We start from the raw sequence: 24046 nt of genomic DNA on the forward strand, positions 1-24046 counted from the left end.
CAATATTAAACTACAAAAATGTAATTTCAATCAATAAAGATTAATTAAATATTATTTTTTAACTTTAAAATGCATAAATTTATATTGAACTATACACACTTTAAAAAAAAAAATATAATACCGAGAAAGGGACGGAGTTTCTCTACCCCACTCCTACCTTTATCCTAATTCTTGAGAATTGTATTTATAATTTGTCCGGTTGAGTTGAGTTTATTGTTTGGTCTACTAAAATGTTTTTTTTTTAAATAAATTTAAATAAAAAAAATATATGGTAGAATTGGAAGAAAGAAAAGTATAAGACGTTGAAAGGCAACAACATGACGAAAACACTGAAATGAAAATAGAAGCGAAAAAGGGAAAGAAGGTGCACATGATCGGGGAAGTCATGACTACACGGAATCGGTTTCGTCATCGTAGGAGTAAATTGGTATAGCTAAAGCACGTGGAAAACACGTGACCGTAGGAATAGCAAGGCGCAGCGTAGTAGATCTGTCTCCATCAACCCATCTACGCCACCTCCACCGTATACACAGTCTGACAGTATAAATCTATACATACAACAAAAGTGTGTACATATAAATCTCCAATACATCTCTGATAAAAGCTTCCGTCTCGTCTTTTTCCACCCTTCTTTTTCCCATTATTACTCTTCCACCACATCTCTCTTCTTCTTCTTCTTCTTCTTCTTCTTCTTCTTTAGTTTTCTGAAATCGGTTGGAATAACCGTGCAGGCATTGTTGAAGAATTTGCCAAATATGAGAGTGAAATGAAAGTGTGAAGCTTTTTTTTTTGCTTAGGATTTTACAAGTTTTCGCCATGGGAGCTTGCACCTCAAAATCTAACAAGCCCAATCCTTATACACTCCGCGAAACCCTAGAAGCGCCGCAAGTTCCCGAAACTCCTGCCAACAACGCCGCCGCAGCTGCCGACGCGGGGAAGAAGTCTCCCTTCTTTCCGTTCTACAGTCCCAGCCCCGCGCACTATTTATTTTCTAAGAAATCTCCGGCGAAGACCGCGAAGAGCGCTGGCTCTACGCCCGGGAGGTTGTTCAAGCGGCCTTTCCCGCCGCCGTCGCCGGCGAAGCATATTAAGTCGTTGCTTTTGCGGCGGCATGGGAGTGTGAAGCCGAACGCGGCGGCGATCCCCGAGGGCGAGGAGGCGGAAGGAGCGGATTTGGACAAGAGTTTTGGATTCTCAAAACAGTTTACTAGTCGGTACGAGATCGGGGAGGAAGTTGGGCGAGGGCATTTTGGTTATACTTCCTCTGCTACGGGTAAAAAGGGTGAACTTAAGGGTCAACGAGTCGCTGTGAAGGTCATCCCTAAGTCCAAGGTCTCTCTCTTCATACTCAAAATCTCTGTATATATGAAAGCTCGAAACTATTCTTACAGAATTGCGTACAGTTTAGTTCTCATATAATCATTGATTTAATTCTTTGAAGCTCTAGAGATTAGAAAGTTATCTCATTTTAATCTTCTGGCTTGAATTGTCTAATACCCCGTTTGAATTTTCCTTTTGGGTTGGCGGGCGGAGGTTTGATTCATTGAACCATGATTGATCAAAAGGAAGACGGTCTCCTTTTTCTTTTAGGATTCGTTCTTATGATATCATTGTTATTGTGGATCTGCCGAATTAAAGAACGTTGAATATTCCCACCAGCTGGTCTAGGAACTCACGCTGCCATTTTTTAAAAAATGATTGATCATTACAAGGAAAAATTGCATTTTTGGTACTTCATTTATGTCCGTGGTACAAACTTAGTTCATGAGTTATAGGGGTGAATTTAGTCCCTCGTGACTATTTTTACCACCAATTTGTCACTTAATAAAGTGGCTGATTTGGTCCTTTTAAGTACTAAAATTGCTCCTCCATGCATAATTTAGGGGTTGAAAGATAGTCACGCATATAATTCAGAGACTAAGTTTGTACCACTAGAGGACTAAAAATGCAACTTTTCCTTGTTATAATATAGTGCTAGTTGAAAATTGATTGGTGCAGTGGAAATGGGGCATGAAAATTCAAAATGAGATTTTGCCTATAAAAAACTAAAATATATGAAGGAGATCATCGAGTAATTTGTGAGTGGCCTCCAAAGTTGGAGCCAAATGCATTTTGAAGCTGCTTTTCATGCATAAAGAGAAGTAGCTTGCTGGCTTGACTTGATAGATTAAACTTGAAAGACCTCTTCTTTGCTTGAATTGCCTACTGGCAGGCAATGGTTTCCTCGAGGAGGATTTGGAATTTCAGGGTGGTGATTTTGTTTTGCAAATTGCACCACTTTAAATTTTAAAATGAATTAGTATGAACTAGATTGAGTAGAAAAGAGATCCCCTAGTTATCTACTGAATAATATATGCGGTGAGCTTAAGATTCAATAAAGTAACGGAACCCTATCTTACTCTAATTTTGTTGCTCACCAGATGACAACAGCTATTGCAATTGAGGACGTGAGGAGGGAAGTAAAAATATTGCGAGCCTTGACAGGACATAGCAATCTTGTGCGGTTTTATGAAGCATTTGAAGATCAAGACAACGTCTATATCGTAATGGAGTAAGAATGTCGCATTCCATTTAATATCAGATTCTATTTTCTCTTATCATGAGATATATGATAAGAATTTTGTGTTTAGGCAAGAACTTGGCTTGTTTTTAACCAGCAAGGACTAATCTGATCTTCACCACACATTTTTCAGGTTGTGCCTTGGTGGAGAGCTCCTAGATAGGATACTTGCAAGGTATTACTTTGGCCGGTGTTTAACTTTGATCTCATAATATGTATTTTTTTCATTCTTTTCTTAAGCGCTTAACTTGTTTGATAGGGGTGGAAAATACTCTGAAGATGATGCAAGGGCCGTTATGATACAAATATTAAATGTTGTTGCATTTTGTCATTCACAAGGTGTGGTGCACCGTGATCTTAAACCTGAGGTAAAAACTGCAGTTAACCCCTGAATGCACCATATGTTGCTATGCAAATATTGAAGAAATATTAATTCTACTTAATTATTTGTATCTTTATCTCTTGTCAGAATTTTCTGTTTTCTTCCAAGGATGAAAGTTCGCAGTTGAAAGCTATAGATTTTGGTTTATCAGATTTTGTCAGGCCGGGTTAGTTTTTTTTTTTTTTTTTTTTTTTTGGCACGGGTTTGAGTAATCTTATTTCTTTGTTGTACGTTTCTGTTGGCCAATATACTAATACGTCTGATATTTATTATCGTTTGCAGATGAAAAGCTTAATGATATTGTTGGCAGTGCCTACTATGTTGCACCCGAAGTTCTACAGAGATCATATGGTACAGAGGCTGATGTATGGAGTGTAGGCGTGATAGCATACATTCTTTTATGTGGTAGTCGTCCATTTTGGGCCCGAACTGAATCTGGAATATTTCGAGCAGTCCTAAAGACTGACCCCAGTTTTGATGAAGGGCCTTGGCCTTCATTATCTTCAGAGGCTAAAGACTTTGTCAAGCGGCTGCTAAATAAGGATCCCCGCAAAAGAATGTCAGCTGCTCAAGCGTTATGTAAGTTTTTGTTTTCCTCCAATACGTTTTGAATTTTCCTATGCCATTCATAATCTTTAGTTTTTCAGGTCATCCTTGGATCCGGAATCACAGTGATGTGAAAGTGCCCCTCGATATTCTCGTGTTCAAACTCATGAAGAGCTATATGCGATCTTCATCTTTGCGTAAGGCTGCAATGAGGGTGCGTATTGATCTACTCAAGTATTAGCAGAACTAAATTGATCCCGAGTGTATAAATTATTTCCGTGTGATTCTAAACGCTTTTCCTTGCACCTTTGCAGGCATTGTCTAAAACATTAACAGAAGATGAGCTATTCTATCTGAGGGAGCAATTTGCTTTATTGGAGCCAGACAAAAATGGCAGTATAAAATTGGATAATGTTAAAACAGTATGTACTTCCTAGTTCCTATCCACATCCTTCTCTCTTTCCATAACAAGGAAAATTTTGTCTTATTATTTTCCTTTAAGCAGGCTATGATGAAAATTGCCACGAACGCTATGAAGGAATCGCGTGTACCTGATTTTCTTGCTGCGGTAGGTCATAGTTGCCTTTTGTGGTTGGCAATGTGTTTTAAGTTACTATGAATAACTCCCTTTCAATTGTATTGTGACAGCTAAATGCGCTTCAATACAGAAGAATGGAATTTGAAGAATTCTGTGCAGCAGCACTTAGTGTCCATCAGTTAGAGGCTCTCGAACGCTGGGAGCAACATGCTCGCTGTGCATATGAAATTTTCGAGAAAGATGGAAACAGGGCGATTATGATTGAAGAACTAGCATCGGTAAGTTGAAGTTTCCCCATCATTTCTTCCTTCTCCCAAAAGGTTGAATCCCCCCACACCCCAAATTCCGGTACGCACAAAGGATCTGTCCACTTTGGACATAATCCTACACTGTTACAGCCAAAGTTCGAACCTTGGTCCCTTCTCCCAAATACTGTCTATTGAACCATTGAGCTAAGCTCGTGTGGGTCCATCATTTCTTCCTGTCAAGTCAAATATTTGCACAAAAGATTCCTTAGATCCATTTTGGCGTGGTCCATATGCAAGAGAAACAAACAAATAGATGCTTAATTTCATTTTCAGGAACTTGGGCTAAGTCCTTCGGTGCCAGTTCACGCCGTTCTCCAGGACTGGATAAGGCATACTGATGGAAAGCTAAGTTTCCTTGGATTTGTCAAACTGTTGCATGGTCCCTCCACCAGAACACTTGTCAAAGTGCAGTAAAGCAGTTGAAGCATGCATGCTTCAAAAAGGAATGAACTCACTCCCACCCACAGTTGAGATAACAGAGTTTTGATCAAGTTGATTATATATTGTTTACTCTTAACCGCGGGATTCTTAGAACATAATAGTGTATCTATCCACCAGGGTGACCACTGGGTGGAGAGTTTTCAATGGTGTGCAATAGCTGTGGTAGAATCTATTGAAAGCTCCCTTTTCATGGTTTATATTCTTTATTTTTTTTCTCCTTTTCTTTTTCCATTGATAATCAGAGGGTTTGTTGTGATCTTTTAGTAGATGGGGTATGTGTTAACAGAGCATCTCCTTAATGGTAGAAATCACTAGGGTGTGTCTATAGGACTCAATTGTGATTGTATTTGGAATCTGGATTATATGTATAGAAGCAATGGAATTACTGTTGAAACATTGTTGGCAACAATGCCTCTTGCCCCCCCAACTATCTCCTTATGAAAGCATTGCAAACATTACTAGGATGCCCCATCAAATTGTAAACCATCTAAAGATTAAGTCTTGTGTGAGATCGTTTCAGATAACACTTTATTGCTATTCTAGATAATGACAGTATGAACTCTCAAACTGAAATGAAAAAAGAGCTGATATGATTTGAGGATTGAATCACAAACATCCCTCTAAAACTTGGGTTATGTATTCTCATTTAAAGAGAAAAGCAGCTAGCAAGATTCATACATAATAACAAGTAAATTATTCAAAGTGCACATGAAAGAAGCAACAAAACTTCTCCTGTGGGAAACAATAGTTTCATCATCATGTTTACGTTGTAGAATCGACGAAACAATTGAATGCAATACATGGAAGTTTTGTTCGAATGGCAAATATCAGCTACAGGGCAAATAAGTTTAAACTACAAAGAGAATCTACACTTACATCATTGCATGGCTGATGATCCTGCTCCTTCTCCCTTCGTTTAAAATCCTCCTATCTGGAAGAGAGCTGTTGATACAGCTCATCAGCCAATGCCTGCCTCATGCTTTCGCCATAATAATGGAAAGACTTCTCGTTCTCTAACACCCGTGGTGATGATCCATTCTCGTCTGGTTCCTTCCAGAGCTCCGGCTCAGGCTCCCTCGCGATCTGGCATAAGTTATGCAAAACGCAACAGGCAACAATTGTTTGAGGTGCATGAGTTAGACCCACATTCAAGTTCTGAAGAATCTTCCACCTTCCCTTCAACAAACCAATGGCTTCCTCAACCATCTTTCTACCCTTCATCAGTGCTTCATCGAATGCATTCTGAGCAGGAGTTCCAGTCCTGTTCCACGAAAACGGAGTGAGCAGAAACGACAGCAATGGGAAACCCCAGTCTCCAACAATGTAAGGCCTAACATGCTGTCCCCTCACATTGATCACCTTGTCCCAAACAATGTCCCCCGAAATCAACCTATTATACAACAAGCTATCCCTAAAATGAGTAGCGTCATCAAACCCGCCAGGAGATTTCACACAAACATCCCAGAAGATTTTCTTGTGGTCAGCAACAACCTGAAGCAAAATCGAAGGGAACCCATAGCGGCAGTAGTACATGGAAGAGTTAATCGTGTCTGAGGGGAGATGATGGAGTCTCACGGGGGTTCCATCAATGGCCCCACAAACGTTAGGCAGTAAGGTGAGCTCTTGAAAGCCCTGAGTGGTTTCCACCAGCCGGCGGCGACTCACAGGGATCTTGATGAACTCAGGGTAGAGCTTAGTGGCCAAGAGCCGAGTGACCATGTTGGTAATTTTGGAAATTAGGTAAGGCTCGAGCCCGTAACGAGAAGCTAGGGTTTTAGCCGAGAGGCCGTGGGATAATCTAGAAAGAACCATAGCCACAGCGTAATCAGAAGGGAGAGAGAGCTGGGACTGAGTGATGTAGGGTTTGAGCTTATCAACAACAGTGGTAAACACCGGGTAAGAGAGACCATAGAGAGATCGCCACTGGGCGTCACGGAGAGGGGCTTCCATCGCCCATATGTGCTCCGTCGATAGGGCACGGAACGCGGCGACGGAGAATTCCGCGGCGGAAGGGGACGAAGGATTATTGGAATTAGAGGTTTTGGGCTTCTTCTTAGGCGGGTGGGAAGCGATGTAGGAGAGAACGGAAGCTATGGTGAAGAAGAGAAGAGGCGCGGCGGAGGTGGAGGTGAGGAGTGAGGTAGGAGAGGAGGGGGAGGCGGCGGAGGAGGCGGAGTCCGAGAGGACGGAGGTGGCGGGATCGAGGTGGTTATGGAGGTGGAGTAGATTTGAGAGCATAAGCATGAATGACTGATCCATCTCTCTCTCCCTTGCTCCCAATTAGCTTTCGGCTGAAGAGAGAAGTAGAAATGGGTGGTTTTGGTTTCCCGACGGCGGTTGCGCCTTTCTCCGGTGGGCAATTGGAGATTATAAAACGACGACGTATAACCGGCGTACACTAATTATCAAAATGCAATAGTGCCCCCTAAAGTCCCACTTTTTATACATTTCACCCCATAAAGTTTAATTCTAAACACAATCGGTCTCAAAACTTATCAATTTCAGGCCACAAAGTAGGAATAAACCCTATTTGGTAATATAGTTAGCATATCAATCAATTTTGGCTTATTTGATCACTATAAATTGTTTGACTTGGTTTAACAATTAAAACGAGTGTTTGATTAATTAACTTTTTGTAACAACTTATTGCTCCAAAATATTAAAATTTTAAAAGTTGTTTAAAGTAGATTTTTCGATCAATTTTTTGAGAAAATCATTTTATATGTAATCAGCTAACAACTAATTTACCAAACACTTTTCTATAATCATCTACTGATATTAACTAGTCAAACTTACTAACTCAATCAGCTAACAGTAATTTACCAAATTAAACACCCAAAATGATTTTGGCTTGTTAGTTAACTCAAGGTTACTAAATCAAGTACGCAAATAAGTTACAATAAAGACCTATAAGTTACATAGACTATAGTATATAAATGCACTTGATATAGGATGTAAATCATGGTGACTCAATAGTTCAGCGCATAAGGAATCTATCTATTTTAGGCATAATTTTCATACTGCGGTCCAAATACTGCTTACTGAATTATTGAGTTAAGCCTCTGCGGGTAACATAGTATTAATCATCTGAGTGTTTATGAGACTAAGATCTCGAAGTTAAGTATTTAATTTGGGATGAAAATGATTGAAATATTTTATAACAAATACTATTTTATAGAGAATCATAAGTGTTTAAAACAAAATCTCAAAGTTAAGCATTTACTAATGTAATAATATAATTGGTGAAAGTTAATTTTGAGTTGTACACTAAAAAAAAAATGTATATTTTAAAATGATTATATGTTAGGTAATTAGTTAATTACAATTTACAAGTTAAGAGATTTCTAATTTTCTATATATATCTATACTACTATGACACTTTAATGTGTTGTATTTAATGTTGCTCCATAATATTGTTTAACATGGCCAACATATTAGGCTTTTAGGTTTGGACAGTCCAAACTCCAAATAACTGACTTAATTTGCTATTGTATTGGATTTATTAAGCCAATTAGGCAACTAATCAATGGCAAATTATGTTGTGCATCCGTATGCACCATGCATGGTGCATACGGATGCAAAAACGACGTCGTTTTAATAAAACGCGCGTCTCCTCTTAAAAAAAAATCAGGTTCGATTCCCAGCAACAACATATGAACTAAAATTCCAGAACCGATGAACTATAATTCCATAATCGATGAACTATAATTCCATAATCGATGAACTATAATTTCAGAATCTAATCTATGAACTAAAAATTTCAGAATGAATGAACTAAAATTTCATAATCTATGAACTAAAATTTCAGAATCGATGAACTACAATTCCAGAATCGATGAACTATAATTCCATAATCAATGAACTATAATTCCATAATCTATGAATTAAAATTTCAGAATGAATGAACAATATAATGTTGTTACTGGGAATCGAACCTGAATTTTTTTAAAAAGGGAGACGCGCATTTTTTAATAAAACGACGTCGTTTTGGCATCCGTATGCACCATACATGGTGCATACGGATGCACAGCATAAGTATTGCTAATCAATAGTTATACCATGAACTCAAGTCCACATCACAAGGATGACCCGAATTTAAAAGCACAATTTACATACTAAATATTCATAATTTACTTTTTATAAATTTGTGAACATTCATTATGTAAATTGTATCTTTTGAACTAGGTACACCTTAGATATGTAGAATAATTTGCCGTAACCAATATTCCAAAGACTCGTTTGCCCTTTTATCACATACGGTCATAATGGAATCTTGTTTGGTTTCCTCTGCTTGTACATATGATGTCTATTTTTAACAATAACATTTACATTCGGAAAGACTAAACTATATATTAAAAAAAATCAAATATTGACACGTGCTTTAGTGTTTTTTATTCTTCTTTGGTGGGAGGATGATCTCATAGTTGTTGTGGTTAGTCAACTGTGGGGTTTGGTGGGCTTTTCACTTTTGACATGGTGAACCGTTATCCCATATCTAATGCCCTTTAATTGACGCTCTCAATCATGCTTGGCTGGTATTACATGTATGGTCTCTCAGCTTGTCCTCCACGTGATTTTGACTACTATATGGTCCAATATGACAGAGGCTTCCCAAGGGCAATCACTTAATTAATATCAATTCCAATGACAATAATATTACAACATTGATTATTAATCAAGTCTTTATAACTATTTATGATAAAAACAATTTACTATTTCAATTCGCCTCACAAATACATCGAGCTCAAGACTCTAGATGAATTTAGAAGATAAAATGTAAACCTTACTCATGTGCAATAACTTGCAAATTAAATCACATAAAAAATGTAAATTGTACAACACAAACTTATCGAAATGGTGTTGACAAGAATCAGGTAAACTGCATTCAATTGAGAAGCCGTTGGCAAGAATGAACTTGTGATCATCTTGACCGCCATTTTGAGATAATGTTTTCTTTCTTGAATCTTCCATTCTCAGCCCTAGCTCAACTACAGTATTAAGGATTGTAAAGCATGCAGAGCAATGAGATCGAGCATCACGTACATGTTTGCATGATTTACCAGTTTTAAGGTTCTTGGACGAGGAATTATAATTTTACAAGATTTTTATATATATAAACAACTCTACACTTGACATATAGAAAACTAGAGATTCGATAATATAATATTATTAGGATTTAGGAACGAGGCATGGACACGGAAGCAAAACCTCTACAAGACATTTCATGAACCGCAGGATTGAAGCCCAAGCAACCTAGGAGGCCTTGCTTGTATGGCAAGAATGTCTTCCTCCTCAGCTCCTCCGAGATCGTCCGGTTCATCGTGTAATGCAGCTCGTGAGCCGAAACCGGTCCTCTCCTCCTCGAGATTGACCCGGATCCCTCGCTCTCCATTGTAGACGACCTAAAGCTGGAATACACGTCTTCTTTACTCTTCTTCTTGTTCTTCACCTCTGATGATGAGTATTTCTTCATCTTCTGTGTACTGCTCGCCCGACCTTCCGAAGCGCTTCTGAACAGCAGAAGATCCTTCAGCTTCCATCTTCCCGACAACATGGTTGAAATGAACGAGGAGGAAACGGAGTTTTCTTGACCGGTCGTCTGTTTCCGGTCGAATACTAAATCCGAGGCTCGGAGTGGGGACAGAGATCTCGTTGCCTTGTGCCGAGGATTACTCGAACGGGTTTCTCTTCCTCGTCCTCGTTTGTCGGCATCGTTCCCCGTTCCACTCCGTTGTACTTCCTTAACCGTTTTGTTGGGATATTTAGGAGAGCTAGGAGGTTTTTCGCCGTGTTCCGGCCGCAGCGACGGCGGTTTCAGAGGCTTGATCTTGCCGGAGTCAAAGAGCTCGTCAGCGGCGGACAAATAAGCCTTCTCCAACGGCCCGCTGAACTCGAAAACAAAATCACTATCATCATCCTCGTCTTCTCCGTAGAAATCACGCCTAGACTTGGGAACTCCTGGCTTCTCTTCCCAACTGAACGGAACCGCGCCGCCGCCGTGGAAGCGGGTGGGGCTGGCGGGGACGCTGGCGAAGCAGGCGCCAAAATGCGGAGGACTAGACGGCGCGCTGATGTAGGGGGTAGTGCATGCGCTGTCGAAGTTGAAGTCCACCGGCGGCGAGGGCATCACCGTTTCCATCTCTAATAATTCAGCCAAGAAACTATGACTTTTCTCCCTGCAAATCTGTTTGTTTGTGGAAGTATATATATAGAGAGAGTGGGGAAGAAGGGTCCTCAGGTCAGATTGGGCAAGCTGGAAAGTGTGCTTATAAGTTATAATATTAAGCAGAGAAATATAGAAATGAAGAAAATTTGACTAGAGAGGGATGGTGAGCCGCCGCCATGAATATCTAGTCTGGAGGTATGGTAGCAGCAGAGGTAGACCAGTAGTTTTTGTAAATGCTTTTCCTCCTTCTCCCCGAATGGCCCCACACCTTCCGCTCTAGGGAACATTTAGGAGTATATAAATCACAATGACTTAATGGCTCAATAGACATGATCAAATGCTCGTGTGTATAAGAGATCAGTCTACTTTGAATATAATACGAATATAATACTCACACTGCTGTCGTTGATGTTAGAACATTGGTCTCTTCTCCCAAATACGACATATTGAGACCATAAGATAGAGAATTTATTAACTCTTGATTAAGATATATACAAAATTTTAATGTCATTCATCAGGGGTAGAATCGTCACTTTAGTAAAATAACCAAAAATAAAAATGATATTGATTAAACATTAGGTGTCAAATTAACCTAACTAATGAAACTAATTTGGCAGATGTTTATAAGTTTAGTGGAACAACCCAAGTAACAACCTAAGTCCGCAATGCCTACCCTAATGGCGGGAATTATTAAAATGTCATTTAATGTGTCATACATTCTTCAAAAGGCTGAACCACAACCTTAAGGGCCTCCCACACCCCGACCTTAAGGGTCCCGCTTTAATGTGTCATACATAAAGCTTCAACATCATGAAATATATGACTCTTTGAAATGGTTAGCGTGATTACTACGTATGTTTAGTTGTTAGTACATCAAGAGAGTTAAAATATAATAGTAATTTTTAAAAAAATATTATACATGAATCCGACTCTAGCAATAATTGTACTCAAATATTATTTTTTTTTAATCACACATAACTACTAATTATTCTTAATATTCTTTATTGACTAAACTGGTTAAGTATAAATTCTTTTAAATTTTATAAAATAACTTCTTTTATATTGATTTAATGGGGACAGAAGAAGTTGAGTGTGAACCAATATCTATCGTTAAAAATGACTTTTGCCTACTTCAATTTAATGCAATTCTCCGGATGAATACTTTTTGATTATATTGACTTAAGGACTAACGCCAATCTTGTCTTGTAATATGGGAGACTAGTCGACTAGATATATGGTCGTGATTGGAGATTAGAGGAATATAAAATTCGTAATCAATCACTACTTGAAAATGTACATTGTAAATTTGTAAATTTATTACGTTTAAAATGAAAGATTTTATGTGAAGAGAATTGTTATCAATTGACAAAAATCAAACTTATAAATTGTGATTTTTGATATAAGAATCATGATTTACCTATTTCGCTACCATTTTTAAGTTTCGTTTTTGGAACTTCTCATAACAAAATGATCTAGAAGAAATGAGTATTGAACTAGTAATTTGGTCAGCAATGAGCGGCTGCAAATTGGTATTGTTGAAATTTATATTTTATTTGGGCCCTTTCATGAAACAAAGGAAACAAGTCTCCAACAAAAGTACAAAACAGCCGCACTAGGAAACAATATGTGGGCTATGTACATACCATGAAATGAAACAAATAAACGATGAAACCTATCCTTATAAATAAAAAACTTCTCTAGAAGTAAACTGAGAAGTTGCAGAAGTAGCATATTTCCTACAACTCAAATATCCAACAAAAAAGATTACAACAAAATTGATCAGTTTGTCAGGAATAACTTAAAGGCAACAAGCCATGACTGAAAATCTACTCAACAAGAATTACCTTGTTAGCTTTCTGGTAACGGGAGATCGAAAAAGAATGATTAATCAACAGAACGTCGTGTTATATATACACAGACAGGCACTGCACATCTACATTTCTTGATCCGCTCGTAGGAAGCTCTCAAATGGCGTTCCCTCGAGGGTCTTTTCGACATCGCCCCAATTCTCAACCTGTGAAGACAAAGGCCCTTTGTGTATCTTAATCTGTCGACTATGTAACTCTCTATGTGGGACTGTAAGGAAATCTTGAACATCAATGAGTTTCTGTGAAATGAATGGCGAGATAAACAGTCAATAAATCCAGAAATCTAAACTGCAGAAGAAAATTATTAAGTGATGGTAAATAGTTTAGGCATCTTACAGTTCGGTTTTGTATTATGTCCTCGTAGTAAAGGATGATATGCCTAGTACTTTTGAAGGACTCCAAGCCTTTTGTCACCAACTCCTCCGCTTGCCTTAGGCTTGGAATCAGCAATGCTGTGTTTATCACTGGTTTGTATCTAGAAAGTATTTCAGCCTGGAACAGTATTACCATGTTTAGGAGTCGGGAATTGTGTGTGTGTGTGTGAGAGAGAGAGAGAGAGACAGAGAGAATGACCTCTCGAGGAGAATGCACGTGAGATTTGTGAGTTCCATTTAGTGGCTTTGCATTTTGATCATAGGAGTTTGCAAGTATTGAAACCATTCTACGCAAAAGATTTCTTCTGAAGAGAAAAATTGCCGAAACTCCTTTCCTTTTAAAGTATTCAACAATTTCCTCATGATTCTGAAGTAGACCCTGCAATGAAATCAAGAAATGTTTTAAGGCAGTAGAAAGACGCAAGTAGGGGAAAAAAGGTCACTGAGGAGATGCTGGTTTCGAAGGGCATTGCCTATAATCCCTATATCATTCTACACATTTCAAACAAGGAAAAAAGAAAACTTTAAAGTTATTTCATTGAAAATGGAGAATCCTCAGTACTAATAGCCTCACTCCTTCCACAAAAAAGTTCCAACAGCTTACAGAAATCGCCATATGAACAATATAATTGTTCCTTCGTTTATATTGATAGAACCATAATAAGAAGGTGGTATTTCATTAAGCTCCATGCTCCCCGGCTCTTATTCAGGTATCACAAAACTATCTTAACATCGCAAAACTATAGAAAATTTGAACTTTGCAGAGATTTCAATTCAGAACAGAAGCACAGCATGAATCTAGGAAACTTCTTAATACTAAAAGTTTAAAAGGGGAGGGCTGTAAGAGTGTCATTTGATAATCTTGATGTAGGGAGTAGACTATTTAAGGTTATACGGGTTAAATACAAGCATTTAAACCAATAAAGATGAGCTAGTTAAAATACTTCGGGGAGGCCTTACGCCCTTACCTGATTAAGCATCCATTTCAGCCCAACTGCAGCTGTACACTCATTCTTGGAAGCACTAGTAAACCAGTCTAGATTATAGATGTTGTCCAAAGTGTCCACAATAGTTGATATGTTACTCCTCCGAACTTTGACAGAAAAAATCTCCCCATTGGAGCTGATATTCGTGTGATTGTTTAACAATGTCTCGAACCATCCACTACCAGACCTCTGTGTCGACAAAATTGCAAAATACCGTACTGGATTGCAAGCACACTCGGCACTACACATGTCAAAAAACATCAGCAACGTTAGCATCGAATAGCAATCTACAACGTTGGAACAATCAACAACTTACCGGCTAAAAGTCTTTGGCTTGGGGAAGTGCAGGTAAGGTCGCTCTGATGGTTCGATATGAGGCGGTTCACATACATTCTCCGCAACAATAGGAGGAATCTTTATTACTTGTATATTGGTGTGGCTACCAATTTGCTTAAGACAGATTGAGCATATATAGACTCCACATAGCATTGCAACAAATAAGACCACCATTCTCAATAACAGTGGAGATTTCTTTGAAGGCTTTATGATCAATACATCCTGAAATGGACATAATAATAATATTATAAAGCAGAACTTAGGCACATCAAATCAAGATAGAGTTTTCCACAACCAAAGACCCCAAAATCCCCAAATGCATCTTGATTAAGCTCATTGAGAACACCATAAACTGAAACATCGAAAAAGACCTAACATTTAGCTAAATATATTTGAAGCTTAACTTTTATAGCGATGCCAAGATCGAATACACCGAAAGAAGAGTAAAAGATAAAACTTTTGAAGCAAAATATCAATATATATTTAGCTAAAAATTCCGGTGAGAAAGAGGATTAGAAGCACGCACCTTCGAGAAGAAACAAAGATCTTCAGCCATTGGAAGTGTTCTCTTAAAAAGGAAGGCAAGCAAAAGACATTTGGGAGCTCAGATTCTCAAGTGTTCTTTGCCCTTTTCTTTCTAGCTTTATTCATTTGCCCGTTCTGCACACATGCATACAGACACACAGAGCCAGTTGTATGTATATGAGGAGAGAGAAGTAGATGATGCTTTAGCGAAGAGGACGAAAAACAAAATGATGATGAGACCTATTCCTGCATTCGAACGTTATCACGCTTTCCTCTTTCCCTGTTCCTATGGAGACCTTCTCGAACAGCTTCTTAGACGATTGTGGATAAGAGCTGGATTGGGGACAACATCAACTATTCTCACTTGGATTATTACTATTGATTCCTTCTGTTCATTTCAACCTTGAATCTGGGCATCAACAAAAGTATATCTACAAGAATGTGAAGGAGGATTTGGAACTGGAGAGCTGCAAAGGCATAGAACAGGAGACAGTGGGACTCCAGGTTGGTCGGATTCGGATCCAGAAAAGAAATACGGAACGACATCGTTATCGACAGCAATGATTTCTGCCATTAGGGTCAATCATTAACAAGTGGAGTATTTAATAATTTTATAGGTAACATACGGAACTTCAATAAGTATTGGGCCTCACGTTGCGCTGACAATTAATTTTGTCGAGGGGATCGTGCTTGGCAAATTATGATGTGGACTTGGTCTAAAACGATATCGTTTTGCTTCAAAATGAGGCTGTTTGAATTTTTTATTAAAAAAATTGTTTCATTTTTTGCCATTAATTTGTTGTTTGCCTTCAGAATTCGTTCATCAATATTCATAATTTTTAAACTCTATATTTACAATTTTAAAACTTTATATTCACAATTTTAGAACTGAATATTCATAATTTTAGATCTCAATATACAAAATTACAGAACTCAATATTCACAATTGCAGAACTCTATATACACAATTTTTGAAGTCTATATTTACAATTACATAAGTCTATATTCACAATTAAAGAACTCTATATTCACAATTACATAACTGAATATTCACTCGCTGAGTTGTTTTCATTAATTATATATATTAAAAAACATTTGCTAAGGAAATGGTGCCACTAACAGCACCGTTATTTTCACACGCGCAAACTGCGTCGTTTTGGACATGGATCCACCTTGCAAGGTGGACTGAGTCTATGGCATAACAATTGATCATGCTTGGCCTATGCTTTCATTCCTGGACAGTTATGCCATGGCCTAGGGTCCACATTACGGAGCGTTATGTTGTGCAACCGTGTGAAAAAAAAATTCAGAATTGCATAACTCTATATTCACAATTAAAGAACTTTATATTCACAATTACAAAACCCTAACATAATACACATAATCTAACATAATACATAATACACATAAACTTTTAATATAATACACAAACTCTTAACAAAAAACAAATAACGGAATTGGATGGACAGAACGGTATTTGTCGCGTCACCTCCCCCGACTTATAAAACAACATTGTTTTATGTCAGAACGCACAATGCATTGTGGGTCTTGGTGCACGATATAATTTGTCGCACCTAACAACTTGGGCTCTTTGTTAGTGGGTCGGCCTTGATTGTACATTTTGGATTATATTTACTCATTTTATTATGACCCAATTAATCACTTGAGGATTGATCATTGATTTCGCACTTGGCCAGTTTACTGATAAATTATAATGTGAATAATGGTCTACATTGCAATGTTGCAATGTGAATTATGAATAAATGTTATATATATATATATATATATATATATATATATATATAATATGAATGTATATTATTTGTGTATTGATTGATCATAATTTAATTAACTTTCATTATTTAAATAATATATATTTAAAAAATAAATATTTAGTATATTAAAAATATAACTTATGTCAATGATTCACTCTATAAAATGGACTATGGTATAATGATTCCAGCTTACTAAAGCAGATGCCTCAAAATAGGTCTTAAAGTATCTCAAGATATATTTTAATCGATTAATTAATTCACATCAAAACAATCAAATTTACTTTGTAGGAGTTCGTTACGTCTTAGGCTAGAATTCATTTTAGTATATTATAAATTTATTTTAACTGCGGTACACTAATAATTTTGCATGATTGTACTCGCGGAGTAAGCGCAATTTGTCAAAAACGATGGAATAATAAATTTCATTAATTGCCCTATCAGACCCGGGTCCCACGAGATGGTAAAATTCAGGCAATTTATCAAAGTCGACAGCGGTTCAACCGCCCAAAATCAATTATAAATCCAACTACTACGTATTCTTTAATCGACCTTAAACTCAGCCATATCTTCATTCTTCAGTCAACCCACAGCCTAAAAATCTTATCATGGCTTCTCCTCCGGCCTCAACTAAAGTAGTTCACGATTTCTTCCCCATTCTTCGCGTCTACGAGGACGGCCGCGTCGAGAGGTTTCACAACTATGTTTCTGTCCCTCCGACCGACAACCCAGAAACCGGCGTTCAATCCAAAGACGTCGTGATTGTACCAGAAAACAACGTCTGGGCCCGCCTGTACCTTCCCAAGGTCACCGACGGCGCCCAGAAATTCCCCGTTCTAGTCTACATCCACGGCGGCGCCTTCGCCATTGAGTCCGCCTCCTCCGCCACCTACGACAGGTATCTCCACTCCGTGACGGCCAAAGCCAACGTCGTAACCGTTTCAGTCGAGTACAGGCTGGCGCCGGAGCACAAACTCCCGGCGTGTTACGACGATTCCTGGGCGGTTATGCAGTGGGTCGCGTCGCATGGTAAGGACGGCGGACAAGGATCCGACCCGTGGCTGAAAAATCACGCCGATCTCTCCCGGGTTTTCTTGGCCGGCGATAGCGCCGGAGCCAACATCGCACACTACATGATGGTGAAGGCAGGCGAGGAAACATCTCAAGATTGTCTAAAACCCGTGGGGATGATTTTGGCCCACCCGTATTTCGGAATCAGCGGCGAACCCGATAAGCTCTGGGATTTTGTTTATCCTGACTGCCCGGCCTCCGGTGACCCGAAGGGGAACCCAGCGGCCATTCCGGGTCTTCTCTCGCAGCTTGGCTGCTCGAAAATTCTGGTGTGTATTGCGGAGAAGGATTTCATCAGAAAAAGAGGATTGAAGTATTATGAGGCACTGAAGAACAGTGGGTGGGGCGGCCAACTGGAGCTCGTGGATACCGATGGCGAAGAACACGTTTTTCATTTGCTGAATCCGACATGCGAGCAGGCGGATTTATTGATGAACCGTGTCGTGTCTTTCCTGAGCAGCACCTAAATTAATTTTCATCCTCCTGTATTCAAGTTGTTATTTCCTTATTTTCAAAAAAAAAAAAAAAAAAAAGTTGTTATTTCCTTTTATCAAAAAAAAAAAAAAAATAGTTGTTATTTCCTAAAGTTATTATCAGTGATAAATAAGATAATATTTTATATGAATGATTATATATCAAATTTGGTGATTTTTATTAAACAATTATTTAATTATAATTATTGATTGCACGACTTAGTATTGTTAAAACGGGCTGACCAATCCTACTGTATGCTTAATTTTTGACGAGTTTTTGCGAATTAGCTCGCGGTTCAAGTAATCTTTACCCACCCAACACGAGTTTGCGAGCTAGGCTGGTTAACTCGAATGGTAACATTGTAATTTTGAAAAAAATATTCATTTTGTCATAATACCCGATACAAACCATACATACTATGCTTCAAATATTTTAAAAAGTATTTGGAGATTTTTTTTTTAAATGATGATGTATATATTAAACATCTATACCTATCACTCCAAAACTCAACCTTTATCCATTTTATTGCTATTTTGGATCATTTGGTCATGTTGGATGCTTCTAACTCAATCTTTTTGTATTTTTGACCTTGATCAATTACCAAAATATGTATTAGTGTGACCAAACACATCCAAATTAAGTCGCAATTTACATGCTTCCCATCAAATCACAAATGACATATATATCTACTTGGTAATTACTAACCTATTAATTTTTTTTTTTTCATTGGATGTATACTGTCTAGAAATTCTCAAAAATGAATGATTCAACATGTGCTATGTTTATGCTTCTGCAGCCAACAATGTTGACAAAGTAGTCAAGGACCGATCAAACTTTATGGACGACGGAATGAATTGATACAAAGTTTTATTATGAAAATACTTCTAGACCTCTAATCTCAGTTTTAATTTGTATTCATATATTCAAATTCTTTTTGTCATTTACTAGTTAGACTTTCTCATGCACATTTTGATAGATAGAGTGTCTTGTGCATATTTCAAGTAATAATTGTAATTTATCTTGACACCTAAACAAAATTGAGAAAATATAAATTATAGTTAATTTTATTTTTGGTTTTAAATTTATAGGTGACTGATCACTTTTAATCCTTTTATTTATCAGAATGTCTTCATTTGGTCATCGTATTATTGTGGTATGATCATTTTTGGTCTTCCGCCAACAAAGTCATTGAAATGTTGTTAAATGCAAGAACATTTTGATTTTTTTTTTATAAAGTAGGCATGGTTGAAAAATCATTAGGCGTTTCTCGGGTGCTCAGGGGCGCCTAGGCGCATGTGTATTATTTATTTTATTTTTTATTTTTAAAAAATTTGTTTAAAATTTTTAAATTTTTAAAACTTGATAATTATAAATTATTTAATATTTTAATAGTAAATACTAAAATAATAAATATTAACCTACAAAACATCTAGAGTTTGAATAATTTAGAGTTATTTTGCTCAAAACGATGTCATTTTAAATGAAATAATCATTTAAAAAAAGAAAAGAACTATAGCTAATCGGAACACTAAGCGGTACGGTCTAGTCAGCCCTTGGGAGGCCTAGGCGGTCAGCGCCTAGACGGCCTAGTCGGTCGCCTAGACCACCGATTATTGTGATACGTTAGACGGCCTGCCAACGCCTAGCGCCTAGGCGTCGATTAATCGGTGCCTATGTGAGATTTTTGCAACATTGAAAGTAGGTTGACCCTCTACATTACTTATGTTTATTTTTTTTGAAAAATCTATGATTGAAAAATTAAATGTAATTGTATTTAAAGAAATTATATTTTGTTGATATATGACAAAAAATGTGGTCATGTCATTGTAATACTAAGACCAAAAGTGAATATTTTGTAAAAAAAAAAAAAAAAAAAAAAAAAAAAAAACTAAAAATGAATTACCACATATAAACCTATGACAAAAAATGAAATTAATTATATAAATTATTAGCAAATTATCAAATTATAAATAAACAAACGGCTGCTGTTGACTGAAACATAAAAACAATACGGCTGCTGTTGACTGAAACATAAGAATATCTGTTTGCTCTGTTTTTAGTCAAAAAAAAAAAAAAAAAAAGATTATGCATAATGTCCACTTATGTGATCTAAGCAATGAAATCACAGTTTCATCATTCCAATCTTCACCCATAAATCCCACTACTACGTACTCTCCCATCAAGCTTAAACACAGCCTGCCATCTTCCTTCAATCAGCCCTCAGCCTAAAAATCTATCATGGCTTCACCTCCAGCCTCAACTAAAGTAGTTCACGATTTCTACCCCAGATTTCGCGTCTACGAGGATGGCCACATCGAGAGGTTTCACAAATATGTTCCTGTCCCTCCGACCGACAACCCAGAAACCGGCGTTCAATCCAAAGACGTCGTCATTGTACCAGAAAACAACGTCTGGGTCCGAATGTACCTTCCCAAGGTCACCGGCGGCGCCCAGAAATTCCCCGTTCTAGTCTACTTCCACGGCGGCGCCTTCACCCTCGAGTCCGCCTCCTCCGCTTCTTACGACACGTTTCTCCACTCCGTGACGGCCAAAGCCAACGTCGTAACTGTTTCAGTCGATTACAGGCTGGCACCGGAGTACAAACTCCCGGCGTGTTACGACGATTCCTGGGCGGTTATGCAGTGGGTCGCGTCGCACGGTAATGACGGCGGACAAGGATCCGACCCGTGGCTGAAAACTCACGCCGATCTCTCCCGGGTTTTCTTGGCCGGCGATAGCGCCGGAGGCAACATTGCACACTACATGATGGTGAAGACAGGCGAGGACAGTTCTCGAGATTGTCTAAAACCCGTGGGGATGATTTTGACCCACCCGTATTTCGTAGGCAGCACCGATGTCGATAGGATCTGGGATTTTGTTTATCCTGACCGCCCGGCCTCCGGTGACCCGAAGGGGAATCCGGCTGCCATTCCGGGTCTTCTCTCGCACCTTGGCTGCTCGAAAATTATGGTGTGTATTGCGGAGAAGGATTTCATCAGAGACAGAGGATTGATGTATTATGAGGCACTGAAGAACAGTGACTGGGGTGGCCAACTGGAGCTCGTGGATTCCGATGGCGAAGAACACGTTTTTCATTTGTGGAATCCGACATGCGAGCAGGCGGGTTTATTGATAAACCGTATCGTGTCTTTCCTGAGCAGCACCTAAAGTTTCATCCTCCTGTCTTCAAGTTGTTATTTCCTACTTCTTGTTGTTTGATGTGTGTTTGTAAACTCAAAAAATGATTACTCTAAATCATTTTTTGAATTTGTACGTACGTGTTTGAGTATTTAATGAAAATAAAGTTAAAAGAAAATATATATTTTGGTCAATGAAAAAATAGATGTTTAACTAAAAAAAAATATTTTTTAAAATTTTTAGTAAGAAGATATTTTCAAAAAATTAATGGAACAGAAAAAATATAATTTATTAATGTTAGGAAAATATTAAATTTTTAGTTAGAAAAATGTTCAATAATGTACCACAACAAATCAACTACTATAATGCACCATCCAATGTCTAAAAACACAACTCAACTACTATAGACGCACCACCACGTATCAAAATATGCACTACATAGTGTTCAATAATGCACCATAACCAATCAACTACTAGAATGCACAACACAACGTATGTCTAAAACACAACTCAGCTAGTATAAATACACTGCCATATATCAAAATATGCACCACAAAGTGTTTAATAATGCACCACAGCCAATCAACTACAAGAATGCATCACCCAATGTCTAAAAGCACAATTCAGATAGTATAAACACACCACTATGTATAAAAATATGCACCACAATGTGTTCAATAATGCAACACAAACTACATGTTTCTCTAATGTTTTTGCACCATGTATCAAAAGAATGCACAAAAAATGTTTTTATTTTTTATTTTTATTTTATTTTATTTTTATTTTTATTTTTATTTTTATTTTTTTTGTTGGCTGGGTGTACGTGGTTGTAAGTGTTTGAATTCATACCTTTATTATTTTTATTTTTATTTTTTTTTATTTTTATTTTTATTTTTTTTGTTGGCTGGGTGTACGTGGTTGTAAGTGTTTGAATTCATACCTTTATTATGTGATCTAAGCAATGACATCTCACAGTTTTATAGCGATCTTTTGCTGAAAATGGCCGCCACTTCACTACGTTTTTATCACGTTACAGTTTATTAGTCAATTGGTTCCACCATAAAGGAATAAATGCACTATGGTCATTAGAGTTGGTGGGAGACCTTTACCCATTAGAATAGATAAAGAATCTTGTATGGGTGAAAATTTGGAAATTGGCAGGACCATTTGTTATTTATCTTTCATTTTTTAATGGCTCTTAAACATGATATTTAAAGTAAAGTTGGATACTTAATATTAAAAAAAAAAAAAAAGCACTTTGGTCATTAAAATCTACGTCGCTCTCTATATATCGCATGCAACTACAAAAGCCAAGCTTTACGTGGCACGAGCTAGAAGCCCAAGCTGTTTACGTGGCGTACAATACAAGCGGCGTTGTATCAATAATTGGCTTCAACACCGCAAACAAATCAGAGTAACAATGGCTGCACTCGCAAATGCAAACTCCGTCGATGTGCTCTATGATTTTTCAATAATGAGAGTTTACACCGACGGAAAAGTTGAGAGGTTGGCCGGAAAAGATGTCGTCCCGGCTGGGTTAGACGCCGAAACCGGAGTTCAGAGCAAAGACGTGGTTATCTCGCCGGAGCTGAACATTTCTGCGAGGCTCTATCTCCCCAAAACTGCCGGTACAGATGGACGGAAAAAGCTGCCGCTTCTCGTCTACTTTCACGGTGGCGGGTTCGTGATTGAGTCGGCCTTCTCTCCAACCTACCAAAAGCATCTCAACTTGGTCGCCGCCGAAGCCAACTTCGTCATCGTTTCCGTTAACTATCGCCTAGCCCCGGAGCATCCGCTCCCCGCGGCGTATGATGATTCTTGGTTAGCTCTCAAGTGGGTGGCGTCTCATTCCCGCGGCGGAGGTCAGGAGCCGTGGCTAAATGACTACGCCGACTTTTCCCGGGCGTTCTTCGGCGGCGACAGCGCCGGCGGCAACATAGCACACAACATGGCCATGCGGGTCGGGTTAGAGAATCCCGACGGTATCAATCTTGAAGGGATTTATCTAAACTGTCCATTTTTCTGGGGAAAGGACCCGATTGGTAACGAAGGTGACAATGTGTACGTAAGCTCTCTTCTTGAGAATCTATGGAAGTTCGTGAACCCGGGCACGACGGGGCTCGATGACCCGTTAATTAACCCTGCAGCGGACCCGGACCTTGCTAGGGTCGGGTGCAAGAGGGTGCTGGTTTACGTTGGCGAGAAGGATCCGTTAAGGAATAGAGGTTGGCATTACAAAGAGGTGCTGCGGAAGAAGGGGTGGGATGGGTATATTGAGGTGGTGGAAGCTAAAGGGGAAGATCATGTTTTCAATTTGATTAATCCTTCAAGTCATAATGCCATGGCCATGGTGAAGAAGTTGGCCTCTTTCATCAACAATGTATAATCACATCGTTAGTTTCCTGAGTCTTAAAAGCGATGCATGACACGTGTTACGACCGTTTTGAACGATGCATATATGTTTGCCATGTAAGTATGTAACGATAGATTTGTCAATGTGATGACACGTGTTAAAATCGGAGTGATGACATATGCTACGACAGGTTTGAATTATGCATTAT

General features: G+C 38.3%; 7 protein-coding genes across 7 annotated transcripts; 4 read left to right on the plus strand and 3 right to left on the minus strand.

Annotated features, from left to right (window-relative positions):
* Positions 1 to 580: 580 nt before the first annotated feature.
* Positions 581 to 5196, plus strand: LOC109161485 (CDPK-related kinase 5-like). The gene is made up of 11 exons (XM_019309899.1): positions 581 to 1332; positions 2421 to 2551; positions 2694 to 2735; positions 2820 to 2928; positions 3030 to 3108; positions 3225 to 3521; positions 3590 to 3702; positions 3803 to 3910; positions 3994 to 4056; positions 4137 to 4304; positions 4608 to 5196. The coding sequence occupies exons 1-11, from the start codon at positions 817 to 819 to the stop codon at positions 4746 to 4748; spliced, it is 1767 nt and encodes a 588-aa protein (XP_019165444.1). The 5' UTR covers positions 581 to 816; the 3' UTR covers positions 4749 to 5196.
* Positions 5197 to 5376: 180 nt separating this feature from the next.
* LOC109161486 (putative nuclease HARBI1) lies at positions 5377 to 7174 on the minus strand. Its single transcript, XM_019309900.1, has one exon. The coding sequence runs from the start codon at positions 7032 to 7034 to the stop codon at positions 5703 to 5705; it is 1332 nt and encodes a 443-aa protein (XP_019165445.1). The 5' UTR covers positions 7035 to 7174; the 3' UTR covers positions 5377 to 5702.
* Positions 7175 to 9890: 2716 nt separating this feature from the next.
* LOC109161332 lies at positions 9891 to 11131 on the minus strand. The gene has a single exon (XM_019309676.1). The coding sequence runs from the start codon at positions 10912 to 10914 to the stop codon at positions 9952 to 9954; it is 963 nt and encodes a 320-aa protein (XP_019165221.1). The 5' UTR covers positions 10915 to 11131; the 3' UTR covers positions 9891 to 9951.
* A 1379-nt stretch (positions 11132 to 12510) lies between these two features.
* LOC109161329 lies at positions 12511 to 15550 on the minus strand. The gene is made up of 6 exons (XM_019309673.1): positions 15032 to 15550; positions 14486 to 14727; positions 14152 to 14410; positions 13383 to 13562; positions 13146 to 13301; positions 12511 to 13048 (listed from the first exon to the last, which is right to left on the minus strand). Exons 1-6 carry the CDS (start codon positions 15059 to 15061, stop codon positions 12875 to 12877), a joined length of 1041 nt encoding a protein of 346 aa, XP_019165218.1. The 5' UTR covers positions 15062 to 15550; the 3' UTR covers positions 12511 to 12874.
* A 1713-nt stretch (positions 15551 to 17263) lies between these two features.
* Positions 17264 to 18363, plus strand: LOC109161333 (2-hydroxyisoflavanone dehydratase-like). The gene has a single exon (XM_019309678.1). The coding sequence runs from the start codon at positions 17411 to 17413 to the stop codon at positions 18338 to 18340; it is 930 nt and encodes a 309-aa protein (XP_019165223.1). The 5' UTR covers positions 17264 to 17410; the 3' UTR covers positions 18341 to 18363.
* Positions 18364 to 20478: 2115 nt separating this feature from the next.
* On the plus strand, positions 20479 to 21532 carry LOC109161334 (2-hydroxyisoflavanone dehydratase-like). Its single transcript, XM_019309679.1, has one exon. The coding sequence runs from the start codon at positions 20586 to 20588 to the stop codon at positions 21513 to 21515; it is 930 nt and encodes a 309-aa protein (XP_019165224.1). The 5' UTR covers positions 20479 to 20585; the 3' UTR covers positions 21516 to 21532.
* Positions 21533 to 22740: 1208 nt separating this feature from the next.
* Positions 22741 to 24010, plus strand: LOC109161331 (probable carboxylesterase 12). Its single transcript, XM_019309675.1, has one exon. The coding sequence runs from the start codon at positions 22906 to 22908 to the stop codon at positions 23869 to 23871; it is 966 nt and encodes a 321-aa protein (XP_019165220.1). The 5' UTR covers positions 22741 to 22905; the 3' UTR covers positions 23872 to 24010.
* Positions 24011 to 24046: the final 36 nt, after the last annotated feature.

The sequence above is a fragment of the Ipomoea nil genome, unplaced genomic scaffold, assembly GCF_001879475.1.
Source record: "Ipomoea nil cultivar Tokyo-kokei standard unplaced genomic scaffold, Asagao_1.1 scaffold2922, whole genome shotgun sequence".
In the NCBI taxonomy this organism is placed as follows: domain Eukaryota; kingdom Viridiplantae; phylum Streptophyta; class Magnoliopsida; order Solanales; family Convolvulaceae; genus Ipomoea; species Ipomoea nil.

Bases quoted from the DNA above. Each gene is read 5' to 3' on its own strand.
- LOC109161485 (XM_019309899.1), top strand. From the start codon at position 817: ATGGGAGCTTGCACCTCAAAATCTAACAAGCCCAATCCTTATACACTC. The intron at 2,552-2,693 runs GTAAGAATGTCG...CACATTTTTCAG, and splicing joins AACGTCTATATCGTAATGGA to GTTGTGCCTTGGTGGAGAGC. The intron at 3,109-3,224 runs GTTAGTTTTTTT...TATCGTTTGCAG, and splicing joins ATCAGATTTTGTCAGGCCGG to ATGAAAAGCTTAATGATATT.
- LOC109161486 (XM_019309900.1), bottom strand. From the start codon at position 7,034: ATGGATCAGTCATTCATGCTTATGCTCTCAAATCTACTCCACCTCCAT.
- LOC109161332 (XM_019309676.1), bottom strand. From the start codon at position 10,914: ATGGAAACGGTGATGCCCTCGCCGCCGGTGGACTTCAACTTCGACAGC.
- LOC109161329 (XM_019309673.1), bottom strand. From the start codon at position 15,061: ATGGCTGAAGATCTTTGTTTCTTCTCGAAG. The intron at 13,302-13,382 runs GTCATTCTCTCT...ATACTGTTCCAG, and splicing joins ACGTGCATTCTCCTCGAGAG to GCTGAAATACTTTCTAGATA. The intron at 13,049-13,145 runs GTAAGATGCCTA...TTCATTTCACAG, and splicing joins ACATAATACAAAACCGAACT to AAACTCATTGATGTTCAAGA.
- LOC109161333 (XM_019309678.1), top strand. From the start codon at position 17,411: ATGGCTTCTCCTCCGGCCTCAACTAAAGTAGTTCACGATTTCTTCCCC.
- LOC109161334 (XM_019309679.1), top strand. From the start codon at position 20,586: ATGGCTTCACCTCCAGCCTCAACTAAAGTAGTTCACGATTTCTACCCC.
- LOC109161331 (XM_019309675.1), top strand. From the start codon at position 22,906: ATGGCTGCACTCGCAAATGCAAACTCCGTCGATGTGCTCTATGATTTT.